Below are 19500 nucleotides of genomic sequence, written 5' to 3'. Positions count from 1 at the left end.
AAGACACATCAGCTGATCTAGCAAATACATACATACATACATACATACATACATATATATAATGAGATAAAGATAGCAGGCAACTAGGACTGAAGACAGCTCCTGAACTCCTAGTCAAAGCACAGCCACTCTGATTGACCGGAGGACGGTAAGAAAGGGCAAGTGAAGATGTAATCCTGAAGAGGCTCACTGTTCTCACCAGCTTGTTTCAGTGTGCACTCTTGAACTCCACAATGAAGCTGAATAGAAGAGATAATGTGTAAAAGAAAGCATCATTAATTCATAGGCATTCAGAATTCATCTCAGTTTAAAGAGGATTGTCTTACATATAGCATGAGAAACTGAAAACTATGTTAGGGAATCGCTTTCAGGTGAGTGGGCCATGAATTCACTCGTGACTTAACCTTCTGAGCACCAACCCAAATAGAGCATTCGTGTTCCATCTCAGTAACAGAATGGCACTTTTACACCATGTGGTGCTGACATGATAGTGCATTAAATGTTACCTAATATGTGTACCCCTTTAAATCTCAGGTTACCCTATGTGAAAAACACACCCATTATGGTAAAGATTAATTTGTTTTTAATGCTAATTTATTTGAAGCTGTTTGTGAAGAAATATATATATATATATATATATATATATACAGTACTGTGCAAAAGTTTTAGGCAGGTGTGAAAAAATTATGTAAAGTAAGAATGCTTTCAAAAATAGACATGTTAATAGATTATATTTATCAATTAACAAAATGCAAAGTGAGTGAACAGAAGAAAAATCTACATCAGATCAATATTTGGTGTGACCACCCTTTGCCTTCAAAACAGCATCACACCTGCCTAAAACTTTTGCACAGTACTGTGTGTGTGTGTGTATATGTGTGTATATATATATATATATATATATATATAATATGCACTAATACATTTTTCATTTATTTCAGTAAAAATCAGGTGTTTTGTTAGATTTTTGTATTGCTCTGACAACAGGACAAACTTAGGCTAACCAATGCTATTGATAGAACCATTGATAGAAATCAACACAATACCTAAGATAAGGTTAATTACTTGCACATTGAAGTTAAGTAAATACAAAAAACGACTTACACTTTCCTGTTCTAATCACATGCTGCACAATTCTCAGCTAAATCCAATACCAGTATAACAATTTGCAATGCTCTCGTATCATAAAATGATATTTACACTTCCAGAATAGGCTGTGAAGACCTTACTTTGCCTCGCTGAATAACTATAAATCAAAGGATGTCACGCAGTAGTTAAAATTATAATTAATTTTTACCTTGTGTGTATTTAAAGCAGAAATAAATACGCTCAGCAATACTTAATAAAAGTTCCCCATGGTAAAGCATAGGTAAGCATTATATATCCCAGGTTTGGTAAAGCTCATTAAGCTATGGTAAATGCATAGTATTTGATTGTAAAAGGCATTCCCCAATTTATCCCCAAATAACTAAATAAATACCATTAAAAATCAAATGCATGCTTAATATACCGTATGCATCTTTCATATAGGAGAATGAGAGCTCTGCAAAGCAATGGCAATACATGTCTGATTTACTGGAATCTGCTTTAATATTACCCAGCACGTGCCACTTGAGACATGCTGCCAGTTTAGCAGGAGAGAGGATCTTAATCCTAATCTGTTGGCTGGTTGCCATGCTAAAGAATTTGATGGTGCTTGAACTCATTTTACATTTGATTAAGATTTGAGAGCTCTATATCGCTGGAGTACAAGACCGTCCAAGCGCTCGGGAAATGCTCAGTCCATCAGGTCAACTCGGACTGTCCACACCCCAGTACAGTCCATCAGGTCAGCTCGGACCGTCTGCACCCCAGTACAGTCCATCCGGTCAGCTCGGACCGTCTGCACCCCAGTACAGTCCATCCGGTCAGCTCGAACCGTCCGCACCCCAGAACAGTCCATCAGGTCAGCTCGGACTGTCCGCACCCCAGACCAGAGCCCAGCCTGGGGGCTCAAACCCACAGCGATCATGTTCCTGTGGAACTTGAGGTATGAAATTTCAAATCTGCTGAAAAGTGTTTTGTGCTTTGTCTAAGATATCGATTGGGTAAGTGCCTCTTTGTGTAGATATCGATTGGGTAAGTGCCTCTTTGTGTAAGATATCGATTGGGTAAGTGCCTGGGTTAATATCAGTTAGGTATGAAGTGTCAGCAGGTTAATGTATGTTTTTGGTTGGTGTGTTTGGTTCATAGTGTCGTCACACTAACATTTCTAGCTGTGTTCTAGCAGCCAGGCTTTCTCTGCAATACCTGCTAGAACTACATCAACGCATTGTGTAATGTGGAAATTAATTTGTTCCATTTCAGAAGTCTGTTCAGATTTTATATTCATGCTGAAATTTGATGTTGGCTTCTTGGTTATACTTCAGCTTAGTTCTGTTTTTAGTTTAAACCCAGGGTTCCGAGTTGGTGGACCTGCAACTTAAATGGGAACTTCCTAAAAGCGTGCCATGTGAAAAGCCTCGCAGAGTTGCAAATCCTCATGGCCGTGGAATGCAGCTGTTTGGTTCAGATTAATACTGCATATGTGTGTGTTTGTGTGTGTGTGTGTGTGTGTGTGTGTGTGTGTGTGTGTGTGCTCTGATTTTTGCAACTTGGTGAATGATTTTAAACAAAGCAGGGGAACAAAATAAGAGGAAGTCTTGCTTTTTATGCACATAATTATTTATGCAAGTACACAGTATTTTAAATTATTGACCTCTCCCTTGGTTCCCAAATTCAATATTAGAGAGAAGAAAAGCTGATCACCATGACATCACAGCAGGTACAGAAAAGTATAGAATAGGAATTGGTGATGAAATGCTTAATCACAGTTTGATAAGCACTTCTCTGGATCCCTGCACGAATGTGAACAGACAGACGGATTGATGCTAAACGTGTGTCATTTTTTAACATGCCTGGAGAACCACATATCCAATTGTCATGAACATTTAATAAGTGGCTCTACAGTTATTTGCACAAATGTAAGAGTGACAGACGGATGTACGGACAGACAGGGACCTCCCTATTTCACCACAATCTGATATTCTCATTACCATATGCAAAGTAAAATTAATAATACCGACTTTTATAGCAGTGCGATACGCGGTTCTCCAGATAGATTGAATAAGTAAGCAGTAAGGCACGACAGGGTGTGTGAGATACTCTAAAATAACCAGGCCCTGGGTGCGTGGTGATATTGGAGTATATCACACACCCTGAAGTGCCTTATTGCGCTTAGAAAATGCGTTAACTAACTAAATTGAAAAAGTAAAAACATTTAACAAAAGTCATTTTTATTAAATATCCTTCCGCCTAAAACTGAACAAGAAAAAAGTTCCATATAACTTTAAAAATAAATAAAACCAAAAATGAATTTAAAAAAAAAATAAAAATTAATTGAACATTGCCATTGAAAGTGCAGTTTCTTTGATTTTTTCTACTTATTGTAATTCTTGGTTTGTTCATTACATTTTAGAGTAAAATATTAATGCCCATTTTCATCATGACGCGGCACAAATGAGTCTGCCTTCACGTAACCCCTTCCTCACAAGACCTGCAACAGTATGAGGTGACAGTGCTGTTTCTTATTTATTTTAGTTTTTTGTTATCCAGGGTAGTGACAGGAGGTATTCATACCAGATTTGTGCTTCCGCTTCACAGTGGCGAGAAAGACATTATTTGCATTATGGAATACCCTGTTACTTATCAAACTGACCTTGCAGTTTACAGCTTGACAACGTTGGGAACTGCTGGGCCCGTGTTAAGAAACAACTTAAAACAATGCAGGGCACAGCAGAAGAGATGATACCATCGTACCTGGACACATTTATGTGGAGAGAAAGGTGATGCATTTATAAATATTCTGCATCAGATCACACAGCTATGCAGGGGGTGGGACCTGTAACAGCAGGCAGGGCAGGAGATGAAACCGACCAGAGAAGAATGGACAAAGACGGGGGCAGTGGCAGTAAAACATCCATTTAACCACCAAAGTCTTTTAAGAGCAAACCAAATCTTTTAAAAAGCTGAAAGTTTAAGATATATTTTTGTTGTCCAAGTCAGACTCATTCAATATCTCATGTACATTCGGTTTCCCAAAAAGTCAACATCTACATAAATCCCGTCAGTCATGTTAATTGCGATAAATTCAAATATGTCTGCCTTTTTTTTTTCTTCTAAATTCTACTAGCATATGGATATCTATCAGTGATTTGACCCTTTTTGAAAAGAAGTGCTGACCCATGGTGATATGCTGTAATATCAACACCCCCATGTGCTGTAACCCTGCATTGCAGCGTTGCCTTGTTTCTGAACTGCTTGTAAACGTACTGGGTCCCCTGTCCTTTTGAAGCACAGCCCCACAAGGACAGCTTCAAATCGGGTCAAGCGGAATCAGTTGCTGAGGAGTAAGAACAGCTGGCTGGGCTTGTGGTGTTTTAATATTGCAGTCACAGACCAGAAGCTTTAGGTCCAGTACTAGAGATTAAATAGCATCTGGAATACAAATACAATCTCAACTTGCAAATGCTGTCTTTTGCCAAAATGTTGTAAAATATAGCAGACCCTGATACTGTAGAATATGTAGTAGATCCTCAAGGTCAGAATGGTAGATCCGTACCCGCAGAATCTGATATTCTCAATAACTTATGCTACATAATGTTAATACCAAGTTTTATAACAATTAGGTAAGTGGTTCTCCAGATGTATTGAAACGTGTGCAGTGTGACGTGCCTGCGTACGACAGCTTCCACTAGATCCCCTTCACATATTATAGAGCATTCAAATCTGGAGCTATTTAGATGTGTCTTCTAGTCTATAAATCTAGAAAACTGCTTATCTAACTGTGAGCTAGTCTAATATATGGCAGAGCCTGTCCGTATTTACTTGCATAGAGTATGTCGCACTTACATTTTTACACTTCATGCTACTGTATGTAGGTTGGTCTACTTATTCACGATACTGATAGCTACTGGCATGCAAGTTATTCTGGTACATGCTGTTTAAACCATGTCTGTTCTCCACCTACCAATTACAATCTCCAGTCTCCTGCGGTTAGGACGTTTGCGCCAATGCACAGAGCCAGCTGGGTTAATATGCCCTTCACAGCTTCATGTCCTTCTCCTAGTCCTCAAATATTCTATCATTGTAAACCTAGGTAACTCCTCCTCATAACCCAGTGTGCTGTCTGACTGGGTGACTTTCAGTAATGTCTCCTGAGAGGGTGTTGCTAACAAGCTCTGCACTGGAGCCCATGTGTTCTTGTAACGTGTCTCTACTGTGTGCAGATGAAAGCAGGCTGGAATAGTTTCAACATTTTCAGTAGTTCAGGACACACTCCCACCACACAGAATGTAATATAGGACACAGCCCCGCCGCACAGAATGTAATATAGGACACAGCCCCGCCGCACAGAATGTAATATAGGACACACTCCCACCACACAGAATGTGTAATATAGGACACACTCCCACCACACAGAATGTGTAATATAGGACACACTCCCACCACACAGAATGTAATACAGGACACGGCCCCACCACACAGAATGTAATATAGGACACACTCCCACCACACAGAATGTGTAATATAGGACACACTCCCACCACACAGAATGTAATACAGGACACAGCCCCGCCACACAGAATGTGTAATATAGGACACAGCCCCGCCACACAGAATGTAATATAGGACACAGCCCCACCACACAGAATGTAATATAGGACACAGCCCCACCACACAGAATGTAATATAGGACACAGCCCACCACACAGAATGTAATATAGGACACACCCCACCACACAGAATGTAATATAGGACACAGCCCCACCGCACAGAATGTAATATAGGACACAGCCCCGCCGCACAGAATGTGTAATGAATGGTGTTTATTTGATGATGGAGTACGGTACAAGGTGAAACACTCGGCTTCACTTGGTTGAGAGTTCGTTGCCGGGCTGTTTGGATGATACGATAGACCCCCTGTGGTTACCATAGGGGAAGTGAAGCGGGCTGGCGATTGGGGGGAAAAGGAAGGATGGGAGTACACTGTATATATATATATATTGTAAGACAGCAGGGAGGGGGTTAAAGCCTCCCTGAAGAAAAAACATGTGGAATGCACGGTTAATTGTGTTTTGCTTTATTGTTTGATTGTGTTACTTTATTGTTTAATTTAATTTGTTAGTTTTGTTATTGTTTAATTGTATTTTGCTTTGTTGTTAATCAGTTCCATTAATTGTTTTATTGCTTAATTATTCCCTGCACCTGGAGATCATTATTAAATTAGAACTAGGTGCAGGGTATAAAATGGGAGCAGTCAGTTTGTTTGGGGCTGCTAAGGAGAAGGAGGCAGAAGGGGTGCTCTGCTTCCAGGGCAGTCATTGAAAGGGCAAAACGTAAGTTTATAGTACGGAGTGTTTTGATGTTTGTAGCAGGTGAACGGCTTAGCCGTCCTGTGGTTCAGTTCAGGTTCCCGTGTGTTTAGTCCGTGCTCAGAAAGGAGCTAGGTGTTTATTTTGTGTTTTGTGTTTTGTTTGTTTTATTAAAAGTGCGCGGAAGCACTGAACCTCTAATTTCTGTGTGTTGGGTCGTGATTTTAAAAGGGGCAAGAACCCTGAGTGGTGCAAGTGTGTTACATTTGGTGTCAGAAGTGTAGGTGCTCCTACGACCCAAGAAAAAAAAAAAGGATATTGCGGAACTGATAAGGACTTTGGAAAAGTCCACGGCGGAGACGCGGGAGGCGACTCGTAAGCAGTGGGAGTGCAACCAGCAATGGAGGCAAGAGTTGGAATTGCCTACACGGGAACTGGAGTTCCCCGTGTCACAGCTAGGGCTGGTGCTGCAGCAGGTGCTGGAGAAAATGGTGTGGCCAGCACCCGAGCGGGAGGGGGAGGAGCTGCTGCCCCGAGAGGCAGAGGGGGAGGAGCTGCCGCCCCGAGAGCCAGAGGGGGAGGAGCTGCTCTGGCCCGAGAGCCATAGGGGGTGGAGCTGCCGTCCCGAGAGCCATAGGGGGTGGAGCTGCTGTCCCGAGAGCCAGAGGGGGAGGAGCTGCTGTGGCCCGAGAGCCAGAGGGGGAGGAGCTGCTGTGGCCCGAGAGCCAGAGGGGGAGGAGCTGCTGTGGCCCGAGAGCCAGAGGGGGAGGAGCTGCTGTGGCCCGAGTTAGAGGGGGTGGAGCTGCTGCCCCGAGAGCCAGAGAGGGAGGAGCTGCCGCCCCGAGAGCCAGAGGGGGAGGAGCTGCCGCCGCCCGAGCAAGAGGGGGAGGAGCTGCTGTGGCCCGAGTTAGAGGGGGAGGAGATGAAGAGCCCTCCAGTGCTCCGGTTGTCGCTCCGGTCGCCCCTGACAAACCAGTGGGGTCCCTCGTCGCAGGTGCGCGGTCCCTACCTGGCGGGGCGGGAATGTGGACCGGCCCATCCTCAAGTCCGCCTGTGGAAGAGGGCGAAAAGGGACAGTGATGGACTCGAGGGTGGGTGGTTGTGTTTTAGGGGAAGAAGTGGCCGTCAAATGGCCGGTGTCTTGAAAGACAAGGGGGGGATATGCAAGACAGCAGGGAGGTGGTTAAAGCCTCCCTGAAGAAAAAACATGTGTGGAATGCACATTTGTTTGGTTAATTGTGTTTTGCTTTATTGTTTGATTGTGTTACTTTATTGTTTAATTTAGTTTGTTAGTTTTGTTATTGTTTAATTGTATTTTGCTTTGTTGTTAATCAGTTCCATTAATTGTTTTATTGCTTAATTATTCCCTGCACCTGGAGATCATTATTAAATTAGAACTAGGTGCAGGGTATAAAATGGGAGCAGTCAGTTTGTTTGGGGCTGCTAAGGAGAAGGAGGCAGAAGGGGTGCTCTGCTTCCAGGCAGTCATTGAAAGGGCAAAACGTAAGTTTATAGTACGGAGTGTTTTGATGTTTGTAGCAGGTGAACGGCTTAGCCGTCCTGTGGTTCAGTTCAGGTTCCCGTGTGTTTAGTCCGTGCTCAGAAAGGAGCTAGGTGTTTTGTTTGTTTTATTAAAAGTGCACGGAAGCACTGAACCTCTAATTTCTGTGTGTTGGGTCGTGATTTTAAAAGGGGCAAGAACCCTGAGTGGTGCAAGTGTGTTACAATATATACACACACACACACACAGCGGTGTGTATGTACTGTATATTGTAACAAAGCCTTCTGTCTAAGGTTCATTTGCGCCCTTTTAAAGCAGACAGAGACACAGAACAGTACTTATTTTTTAGCACTTTTTATTATTTACAAAAATAAACAAAACAAAAACCTAACTCCCACGTTGAGTGCTAAACTATACTTGTCTTCCAGTTCTCACTAAAACTGGACAGCTAAGCCGTTTACCAGTCAAACAGAACTCTTGTAACACACTCACATACGCACACACAGGTTTACAGACTTTCACACATTTTTTTCTTTCACAGACTTTTCATTTGTTCCTAGCTCCCTGGTGGTCTCCCCAAATGGAGCTTCAAGCGCTCTTTATTCTCTGTGGCTGTTCCCAATTAACAACAGTTGGCTCATTTGGGAACAGCTAACATTCACACATATATTTGGCAGGGACAGGAATTAACCCCATCCCTGCCAACCATCACCAAAACACATAACACCAAAACTTTAGTTACAGGCAGTGCTCTGCCCGGCCACAATATATAATGTGTGTGTCTGTGTGTGTGTAATATATATATATATATATATATGAGATATATTACACACAGTGCCTTGCAAAAGTATTCAGACCCCTGACCAATTCTCTCATATTACTGAATTACAAATGGTACATTGAAATTTCGTTCTGTTTGATATTTTAATTTAAAACACTGAAACTCAAAATCAATTATTGTAAGGTGACATTGGTTTTATGTTGGGAAATATTTTTAAGAAAAATAAAAAACTGAAATATCTTGCTTGTATAAGTATTCAACCCCTGTGCTGTGGAAGCTCCCAGTTTACACTGATGAAAGAAATTGCCCTAACAAGGACACAATTACCTTACCATTGGTCTCCACCTGTGAACCATTAAAGTTGCTGTCACATTTTCTGGATAAGAACCCCACAGTTGAAGGATCATTGGTCAGGCTGTGAATCTGAAGGAAAATGAAGACCAAAGAGCATTCTACAGAAGTTAGAGATAAAGTAATACAAATGCATAGATTAGGGAAAGGGTACAAAATAATATCCAAGTGTTTGGATATCCCAGTGAGCACAGTTGGATCAATAATCTGGAAGTGGAAGCTGCATCACACCACTCAGGCACTGCCAAGAAAAGGCCGTCCCTCAAAACACAGCGCTCAAACAAAAAGGAGACTTGTGAGAGAAGCCACAGAGAGGCCAACAATCACTTTGAAGGAGCTACAGAGTTCAGTGGCTGGGAGAGGAGTAATGGTGCACCAGTCAACCATATCAAGAGCTCTGCATAGCACTGGCCTGTATGGGAGGGTGGCAAGAAAGAAGCTGTTACTCAAAAAGTACCATCTGAAAGCACATCTGGAGTTTGCCAGAAAGCATAAGAGTGACCCAGCTGCGATGTGGGAAAAGGTTTTGTGGTCAGAAAGGTGGCTGTACCAAATATTAATATGTGGCTCTAACAAATATTAATGTGTGGGGGTTGAATACTTATGCAAGCAAGATATTTCAGTTTTTTATTTTTCTTAAAAATATTTCCCAACATAAAACCAATGTCACCTTACAATAATTGATTTTGCGTTTCATTGTTTTAAAATAAAATATCAAACTGAATGAAATTTCAATGTACCTTTTGTAATTCAGTAATATGAGAGAATTGGTCAGGGGTCTGAATACTTTTGCAAGGCACTGTGTATATACAGCTCTGGAAAAAATTAAGAGACCACTGCAAAATTATCAGTTTCTCTGGTTTTACTATTTATAGGTATGTGTTTGGGTAAAATGAACATTTTTGTTTTATTCTATAAACTACTGACAACATTTCTCCTAAATTCCAAATAAAAATATTGTCATTTAGAGCATTTATTTGCAGAAAATGACAACTGGTCAAAATAACAAAAAAGATGCAGTGTTGTCAGACCTCGAATAATGCAAAGAAAATAAGTTCATATTCATTTTTAAACACCACAATACTAATGTTTTAACTTAGGAAGAGTTCAGAAATCAATATATGTGGTGGAATAACCCTGATTTTCAAGCACAGCTTTCATGTGTCTTGGCATGCTCTCCACTCTTTCACATTGATGTTGGGTGACTTTATGCCACTCCTGGCGCAAAACTTCAAGCAGCTCGGCTTTGTTTGATGGCTTGTGACCATCCATCTTCCTCTTGATCACATTCCAGAGGTTTTCAATGGGGTTCAGGTTTGGAGATTGGGCTGGCCATGACAGGGTCTTGATCTGGTCGTCCTCCATCCACACCTTGATTGACCTGGCTGTGTGGCATGGAGCATTGTCCTGCTGGAAAAACCAATCCTCAGAGTTGGGGAACATTGTCAGAGCAGAAGGAAGCAAGTTTTCTTCCAGGACAACCTTGTACTTGGCTTGCTTCGTGCGTCCTTCACAAAGACAAATCTGCCCGATTCCAGCCTTGCTGAAGCACCCCCAGAGGAGTCCAATTTTCAGCTTTGCCCAACTCCTGGTCGTCTAATGGTTAGACGGAGACCTGGAGAGGCCTACAAGCCACAGTGTCTCGCACCCACTGTGAAATGTGGTGGAGGATCGGTGATGATCTGGGGGTGCTTCAGCAAGGCTGGAATCGGGCAGCTTTGGCATGAATCAAGCCAAGTACAAGGTTGTCCTGGAAGAAAACTTGCTTCCTGCCCTTCCTGCTCTGACAATGTTCCCCAACTCTGAGGATTGGTTTTTTCCAGCAGGACAATGCTCCATGCCACACAGCCAGGTCAATCAAGGTGTGGATGGAGGACGACCAGATCAAGACCCTGTCATGGCCAGCCCAATCTCCAGACCTGAACCCCATTGAAAACCTCTGGAATGTGATCAAGAGGAAGATGGATGGTCACAAGCCATCAAACAAAGCCGAGCTGCTTGAAGTTTTGCGCCATGAGTGGCATAAAGTCACCCAACATCAATGTGAAAGACTGGTGGAGAGCATGCCAAGACGCATGAAAGCTGTGCTTGAAAATCAGGGTTATTCCACCACATATATTGATTTCTGAACTCTTCCTAAGTTAAAACATTAGTATTGTGTTGTTTAAAAATGAATATGAACTTATTTTCTTTGCATTATTCGAGGTCTGACAACACTGCATCTTTTTTGTTATTTTGACCAGTTGTCATTTTCTGCAAATAAATGCTCTAAATGACAATATATTTATTTGGAATTTGGGAGAAATGTTGTCAGTCGTTTATAGAATAAAACAATCATTGTTTTTGCATCAGTGACTGAAAGGTGGCATTTTAAAGCATGGTAACCCATTGTAATTGAATACTGTATGTGAATATCTGTGTAAATAGTCATGGTATGAAATGGTAAAGAGTTATTGTAGAGAAGGTTTAAATGTTTAATCTAATAAATGTACAGCCTTAATCCAGTCGCTTCTCCAATTGTCATGAAACTTGCGAAGGACATTAATAGTAATTTAGAGATGTATGGCGGTTGTCTGTCTGTCCGTCTCTCTATGTAACACATGAGTTTTTCCATATATATATATATATATATATATATATATATAATATTATACCCAACAGCGCTTGTCCAATTCCTTGTAGCTGATTGTTCTCTCAAAACTTTATCCAGTCGGGTCTTCAAGGATCCAAGTGATTCTGCCTCAACAGCATGACTAGGCACCCATTCCAGTCTATCGCCTCGGTCTATCTCCTCTTAATTTCCAACTGGTCCTGCTTCTGTACTTCTGTATCTCATCCTTTTGAAGACATGTCTCGCTACTGAAAAGTTGTGTTTTCAATGTAAAAGATCTGTTTTTATAAATGAAACCTGCAGGAATTCAGTTGTCAGGCTTCAAGTCAACAAACAGCCTGAATATTTCCAGCTCTGATACAGTTTTCACAATGCACCGACAAAGATGCGCAGATTAGGAATCGCCCGGTATCTGTAAAACTCCCCATTTTATTTTTCAGCCTGAGAGCCCCTGTTTGCAACAAGACATGAGAACAAGAACAGCGCCTCCCTGGGGACACAGTGTGGGATTGATCCCACTCCTATAATGGCTTGTAAAATGTAGTCGTGGAAAAATCTATTTCTAGTCACAAAAACATTCTTTAAATAACTCATGAGTTAAAGCTTTGGGAATACGGCTGTGATTTTGTTAAGCAAACAAGTGTGTCAGTGTTCACTGCTGGAAATACAGAAGACCACCATGCACTATACATGCATAGGGCAGCAGTGTGGAGTAATAGTTAGGGCTCTGGACTCTTGACCGAAGGGTTGTGGGTTCAATCCCAGGTGGGGGACACTGCTGCTGTACCCTTGAGCAAGGTACTTTACCTAGATTGCTCCAGTAAAAACCCAACTGTATAAATGGGTAATTGTAATTGTAAAAAAATAAATAAATAATGTGTAAAAAATAATGTAATTGTATGTAAAAATAATGTGATATCTTGTAACAATTTTAAGTCGCCCTGGATAAGGGCGTCTGCTAAGCACAAATAGACAGGCGGACAGATGACTCCATGTATCCCCAGATTCTCTAAATAATGCTAAACAATGTCCTAACCTGGAGAAGCAGTAGACCTATGTAAAATAGCAGACACCCCTCCAGATTACAATGTAGCTTCGCATTGCCTGAAAGCAAATCTGTTTCTTTTTTCTTCTTCATCCAGGGAGCAGCCGATTTTCAGTGCTAGAGCTCATGTGTTTCAAATCGACCCGACGACCAAGCGAAACTGGATCCCAGCCAGCAAGCATTCCGTTACTGTGTCCTTCTTCTACGATGCTACAAGAAACGTGTATCGCATCATCAGTGTGGGGGGCACCAAGGTGAGCGCACTAACACACTCACTACATGTACATGCAGCCTACATCACTGTTTAGTGATCTTTACTGTTGAAATATTACTTAGCGACGCACTAAAATGCTTATTTGAAAAAATAACACTGGAGGACGTGTCTCAGTTGACCTATTTTTCAAGCCCCAAATGACACCTGGTCAGCCTTGTGTTCTCGTACCCCGTTGTACAACAGTAATTACCTGCAACAAATTAAAGTTCATGCCTAGACTGTGTGTGTAACCACATATTTCAAAATCCTCTTTGGCTTCTGACAGTATTTTCAGAAATGAATTGGACGAAGGTCTAAACATGTGTCTGTGTGTCACAGTTGTACATATATCTAGAGAACCACTTTGTAAAATTGCGATAATGTTTTTAAATGAATTCAGGAACGTTCTGTAATCTGCGTACGACTGTTAAATAAACAGCGTCTTTCCCCAAGTGGCTGCCCTGGAAACAGCACAACCGTGTGGTGTGCAAGGTGAGTCATACAGAGTGCAGGTTCCTGGCTGTGCCAAGTCGCTGCTCTTCACTGGGGATTCCTTACACAGGGCCGGTCGCTGCTCTTCACTGGGGATTCCTTACGCTGGGCCGGTCGCTGCTCTTCACTGGGGATTCCTTACGCTGGGCCGGTCGCTGCTCTTCACTGGGGATTCCTTACGCAGGGCCGGTCGCTGCTCTTCACTGGGGATTCCTTACGCTGGGCCGGTCGCCGCTCTTCACTGGGGATTCCTTACGCTGGGCCGGTCGCCGCTCTTCACTGGGGATTCCTTACGCTGGGCCGGTCGGCGCTCTTCACTGGGGATTCCTTACGCTGGGCCGGTCGCCGCTCTTCACTGGGGATTCCTTACGCTGGGCCGGTCGCCGCTCTTCACTGGGGATTCCTTACGCTGGGCCGGTCGCCGCTCTTCACTGGGGATTCCTTACGCTGGGCCGGTCGCCGCTCTTCACTGGGGATTCCTTACGCTGGGCCGGTCGCCGCTCTTCACTGGGGATTCCTTACGCTGGGCCGGTCGCCGCTCTTCACTGGGGATTCCTTACGCTGGGCCGGTCGCCGCTCTTCACTGGGGATTCCTTACGCTGGGCCGGTCGCCGCTCTTCACTGGGGATTCCTTACGCTGGGCCGGTCGCCGCTCTTCACTGGGGATTCCTTACGCTGGGCCGGTCGCCGCTCTTCACTGGGGATTCCTTACGCTGGGCCGGTCGCCGCTCTTCACTGGGGATTCCTTACGCTGGGCCGGTCGCCGCTCTTCACTGGGGATTCCTTACGCTGGGCCGGTCGCCGCTCTTCACTGGGGATTCCTTACGCTGGGCGGGTCGCTGCTCTTCACTGGGGATTCCTTACGCTGGGCGGGTCGCCGCTCTTCACTGGGGATTCCTTACGCTGGGCCGGTCGCCGCTCTTCACTGGGGATTCCTTACGCTGGGCCGGTCGCCGCTCTTCACTGGGGATTCCTTACGCTGGGCCGGTCGCCGCTCTTCACTGGGGATTCCTTACGCTGGGCCGGTCGCTGCTCTTCACTGGGGATTCCTACGCTGGCCGAGTTGCCGCTCTTCTTTTTCTACAAAGTCCAGTTCAAATTTGTTTCTGAAAGTGGTCCAGAATGGCTCAGAATGCATCTGAGAGTACTTACAACCCCAGAGCATCGGGGGGCCTAGGCGGCCCCCAAACCTCCAGCCAAAAGATTTTTGCCCAGGAGTTTGTAAAAATGGTCATTCGCCACTTTCACCCATGTAAATAATCAGTGGTTCATTTACACCAAATTGTTCAAAATATATTTCATTCATTTTCAGGCGATCATTAACAGCACCATTACTCCCAATATGACGTTCACTAAAACGTCCCAGAAGTTTGGGCAGTGGGCGGACAGCCGAGCGAACACGGTGTATGGACTAGGCTTCTCCTCAGAACAGCAGCTTCAGCAGGTAAGCACCCAGCTGCCAGTGGATACCATTCATTTAACTGAACTCTGCAATACATTTGAGCTCATGTTGCCTTTTCCTATTACATTTTAAAGTGATTTGTAGCTAACACAATAATTCCATCTTATCTGTCGTGTGCTTCCATTCGTCATAGAGGTCTCAAATGTACAGCTTTGAAAGACCTGTGCTAATTGGTTAAGAACATCTCTGTTTCCAGCTCGTGCTGTGAGTTAGGGTTGCACTTGCTTGGTAACCTGAATCGTCTCGCTCCATTCGCAGTCTAAAATTTAAGTATGAATCGATGATAATAAGATGTCTTCTTGTAGTGTGAATGAATATACAATGATCTCCTAGCTTTCAGAACCTAATCTATTAAAACCACTGGCTGTGTGAATCTGCTGGGGGTTGCATTGGGTCTGGCTCTAGGGTTAGAGTGGCAAAACCTGCAAGGCCTTTGTCCTCCAGGGGCTGGTAGATCAATGTTGGCTTTTACCTCCTGACTGCCGAACGGTTTTACTGTTTGCCCATCAAAACTAAAAGGATGGATCTCAGTAAAAGGCATTCTTTGACCCTCATGAAAATGACATAACTGGAAAACTGTGCAAGGTCTCCACTTCATTTCCAGCAGTGTCCTCTGCTCCTGATTTCTGTGTTGTGCTTGATGTATTGTTGAGGATTAGCTTTGTCATCTCTTTAAGATTTTAAAGATGATCAAGTCCCCTAATCCTTCTAATATCCAGTTCTTTCAGACCATCTTCAGAGCTCGTTCCTTTAAGTCATCAGTGCATTCTATAACCTCCTTTTGATTTTGTACTCCTCACTTTTGGCTATTTTCCCCCCCTGCATGAATAACGAAATTGCAGGAAAACTGAACATTTATGCCCATTGTTAGTTGTCAATATGCCCTTCATAGTAAGATAAGTGTTCAATGCTTATCTGCAGATCTTCTCTGTAGCATTCAGACTTGTCTAGACAACCTAGCTTAGTGCTGGATCTATGGGGAAAATGGCATGAATGAGTAAGTCCTTGTTGGATAAGCACAGATGTTTCTGTTGGAAACTCGTACAGACACACATACATATCTGTGCTGTTCGTGGAGGGTGATTGATTTTTGCCCAGTGTTCTGTGTTTTTCTCCCAATAGAAAGCACAGTTTAAGAGATTGTAGCTAACAAAATAACGGTTTGGTATTTTATATTATTGTGAATTTCAGATTCTGAGTATGTCCGTACATCAGTCTATCTGTGTGCCTCATTTCTCCATAACAGCTTATACATTACTGAGAGTATGCCAAGTCTGTGTTCATCCATCTGTGTTTATCACTTACATTTTTGTATATATCTGGAGAATTGGTTATCTAACTGATTTAAACTAGTTTGATTATTAGTCTCACCTTTAGTAGCTTAATGAAATCGGCATGTCGTTCTAGCAGCAGCAATGAACTCAACCAGCCCGTCACACCGAGACTGTCAGCAGGGTAGCTCACACAGGTCTTCAAGGTGAGACTGATAATCAAACTAGCCTCACTGTATTACCTTTAGTCTCATGATGCAAAAAACAAACCCTGTGGGAACTAACTAGAAGATAGATATTGATATGGTAGATATTGCTATGAACCTTGCTGGTCTTAAACCTTTTAAAAAATTATGTTTCAAGGATGGGATAAAAAACAAAACAAGAATGGGAAACCAAATACCATGAGTTATGGGTGAGAGAATGCCTTAATGTTGTACACCTATTTATTCTACCTTTTACTCTGCTTCTTGTCAGCCCAGTCCCTTTTGAAGTGATGTTGGTTTTTTTTTTGGTGAAAATTTGAATTTTCTGTGGTCCGAACCTTTTAAAATAAGAAGAGTTCCTTGTCACGGTTGACATCTTTTGTGTTTTTTTTTTTTTCAGTTTTCAGAAAGGTTTAAAGAGGTGAAAGAGGCGGCACGCCTCGCGAGGGAAAAATCTCAGGATAAACCCGAGCTGAGCAACCCAGCGCTGAGCATCGCTGCACCGCAGGTGAGACTGGTGCAGCACCAAACAAGCCACAAGCATGGCAAACAAAGAGTTAAGTTGTGGATGTCTGTGGAGAGAGAGAGGGGGGAGGGGGATAGAACATGACAGAACAGGTCATTTATCTTTCAGAGGAGAGAGAAACTAGGACACCGCTAAAATTATCACAGCTCCCCTTTACAGACTGCTGTCAGCTAGGGGTTTCAACTGAAAAGACAAGACAGAAAAAGTGCCACTGACCTGGACACTGAACAGCAGGCTGTAACTGGTATTAGCACTGGATGTGTGACGCTGGCTATGGCATTGACACTGGAGTAATAACACAATCATTATTGACTCGCAGTCTGGAGTTTCCTAGCAACACAGCCTATCAAGTCCACTTTGTAAAGCACATTAGGGCCTGAACACGTATTCTATTATCCATTTTAATTAGTTTAGTCTTAATTGCATGTATTGTACTCAAATTTATAATTGTATCAGCAATAATTGTCTTTCCTGCAGTCATAAACCAACTATTTCAATAGTGCTACATTTAGAAATACTAAAACATAAGTGAAATGACTAACGTTAATGTCATCAAATAACAAGTCGAAACATCTGTCTGAGGTTTCTGTTAGTATTAAGCAGCTGATTTTAAGATGATCAGGATTTTGGTGATAAGTGTTTGGCTGAAAATCAATAAACAAATTCATTTTTTGTCTAATTCATGCCCTCAAAACAAAGTTGTTTCACCTTTTAAGGGATCTGCCGTCGTGTGTATGAGCACATCTTGTAACGCTCAGCATGCTGAATTTGTTTAAAGAGGGCACTTGCATTTAAAAACATTGATACAAAGTAGGAACCTTAATGAGTGGGCATACATAGGATTCGATTTGCATGGAAAAAATAAGACAAGAGACAGGATCATTTCTTCAGCCTTATTCTAGTTCCATTTAAAGGTGGAACAACTTCCATAGGAAATAGTTAATAGAGCCTTGCCCTTCAAGGGGAAAAATACAGTTTATTTAAAGGTGCAATGCATGTTTAAAAGATGGGTAGTCTTCACTTATAAGGAATATTTGTACTAAATTGTTTGGCTCATTTAAAGTGTTTTCAATTTGTTTTATTCCCTTGTTTCTGTTCTGGTGGTTCTGACAGATGTCACAGGTGAGTGTTCCATTGTATTCCCATCAGCCAGCGCGGTGCAGAGTCACCTGCACTGTGTACACAACTCTCATGAACACTGGCTCACCAGAACATTACCCAAGGGCCTACATAACTGGAGCATGACCTGCCAGGACAGTCTGTTTATTAGCACTGAGGGCCTGCAGGTGTTTATTGTATCACTGCAGATAGAAGCAGCGTTTACACATCATGAAAACGTTTCAATACTAGTAAAGTCCTGAATGATATCCTCAAGATCTTTCCAGTGTTCTCAGCTGCACTCGGATGCCCTTGCAGACAGGTGTTCTTAGTGCTCAGTCTGTTATGTGTACATGTGCACTAGCTTTCTGTCCATCTGTCACACTTGGATCTTACAATCTAAGCAGGTCGCGGAGGTCAACATAGATAAACTAGGTGACATACAAGGGAGACACCATTCATTCATTCATTCATTCATTCATTCTTATGTGCTTCATCCACCTTTTCTTTTAAACACATTATATTTGTTTAAAATCCATTGATAGGTGTTCATAGTCATAGTTTCTTCACTTCAGTATTTGGCACACTTAATAAATTCACCAGCATATTTTACTGTCTCAAACCTGAGCAAGGTGGAATTTTTGTCACAAAGCCTCTATAAAGATGACCACTAGAGGTTGCGCACCAGAAGCACCCCCCCTCTATGAAACAGTCAGTTTGACATATTTTGCTGTAAAACAGTTCAAATTGAATAAATAAATGAATGATTTCCTTTTTTCTTTTTTTCTCATTGCTGCTTTGCCGAGCCTCACAGCTGTCTCAGGTGAGTTCCATTATAGCGTCTTGTGATCCATCGTGTGGGGGACAGCGCAATCTTATTGTTGCATTTCAGTGACCCTGTGACGGAGTGTCCCGCCCCTATATGTATATTTGTATTATTATTTGTATTCTTGTTTGCAGTGCAGATCAGAGCGCCGCGTATTTGTTATTGTTTTAATAGTTTTAAAAACCTTGTGAGGATGTGTGACTGATCAGCTAGTGATTTATTTAGCTAGCTGACAGTCACGCATCCTTATTAAGCTTGTGCAGACGGTGACCATCTCCCGAGTTAATTCATTGATTAATTGTTGCTAATCGGGAGGTGGTCACTGTATATAAACCTGCAGCTCTCTACCCTCGGGGGAGAGTGTATTAGGAGTGAGAGCGGAAAGAGAAAACGAAACTTAAAAACAACTGGTAAAACCAGCAGGCTTATTTGTTTATTTGTTTGGCCAACGTGCCCTTTTGTTTCTGTGTTGTTTGTTTAAATCTTTTGTTTGTTTTATCATTTAATAAATACACTGAGCGCCTTAGCTCTGCAGTTTCACCACCATCCATTCCTTGTTTTGGTTCCTGTTTCTGGTCCGTGACGTCACCACTCACACGCCTCTCAACAGCACTCGGTCACAGACCCCTACTGATCAGACATTTCACAGCACCAGGGAATCCACCTGGATGTATCAACAGTGTAC

At 42.6% G+C, this 19500-nt stretch overlaps 1 protein-coding gene across 2 annotated transcripts in view; it reads left to right on the top strand.

Moving 5' to 3' along the window:
• LOC131721068 (homer protein homolog 3-like) overlaps nt 1–19500 on the top strand; it is a 57486-nt gene that overhangs the window by 11186 nt on the left and 26800 nt on the right. For both annotated transcript variants that reach the window (XM_059014202.1, XM_059014201.1), the window contains 3 exons: nt 12779–12935; nt 14739–14870; nt 16766–16873. In XM_059014202.1, coding sequence (XP_058870185.1) covers nt 12779–12935; nt 14739–14870; nt 16766–16873 — 397 coding nt within the window. The remainder of the gene's footprint in view (nt 1–12778; nt 12936–14738; nt 14871–16765; nt 16874–19500) is intronic.

The sequence above is a fragment of the Acipenser ruthenus genome, chromosome 47 (assembly GCF_902713425.1).
Source record: "Acipenser ruthenus chromosome 47, fAciRut3.2 maternal haplotype, whole genome shotgun sequence".
Taxonomy (NCBI): domain Eukaryota; kingdom Metazoa; phylum Chordata; class Actinopteri; order Acipenseriformes; family Acipenseridae; genus Acipenser; species Acipenser ruthenus.
This window is presented reverse-complemented; position numbering and strand designations above follow the sequence as displayed.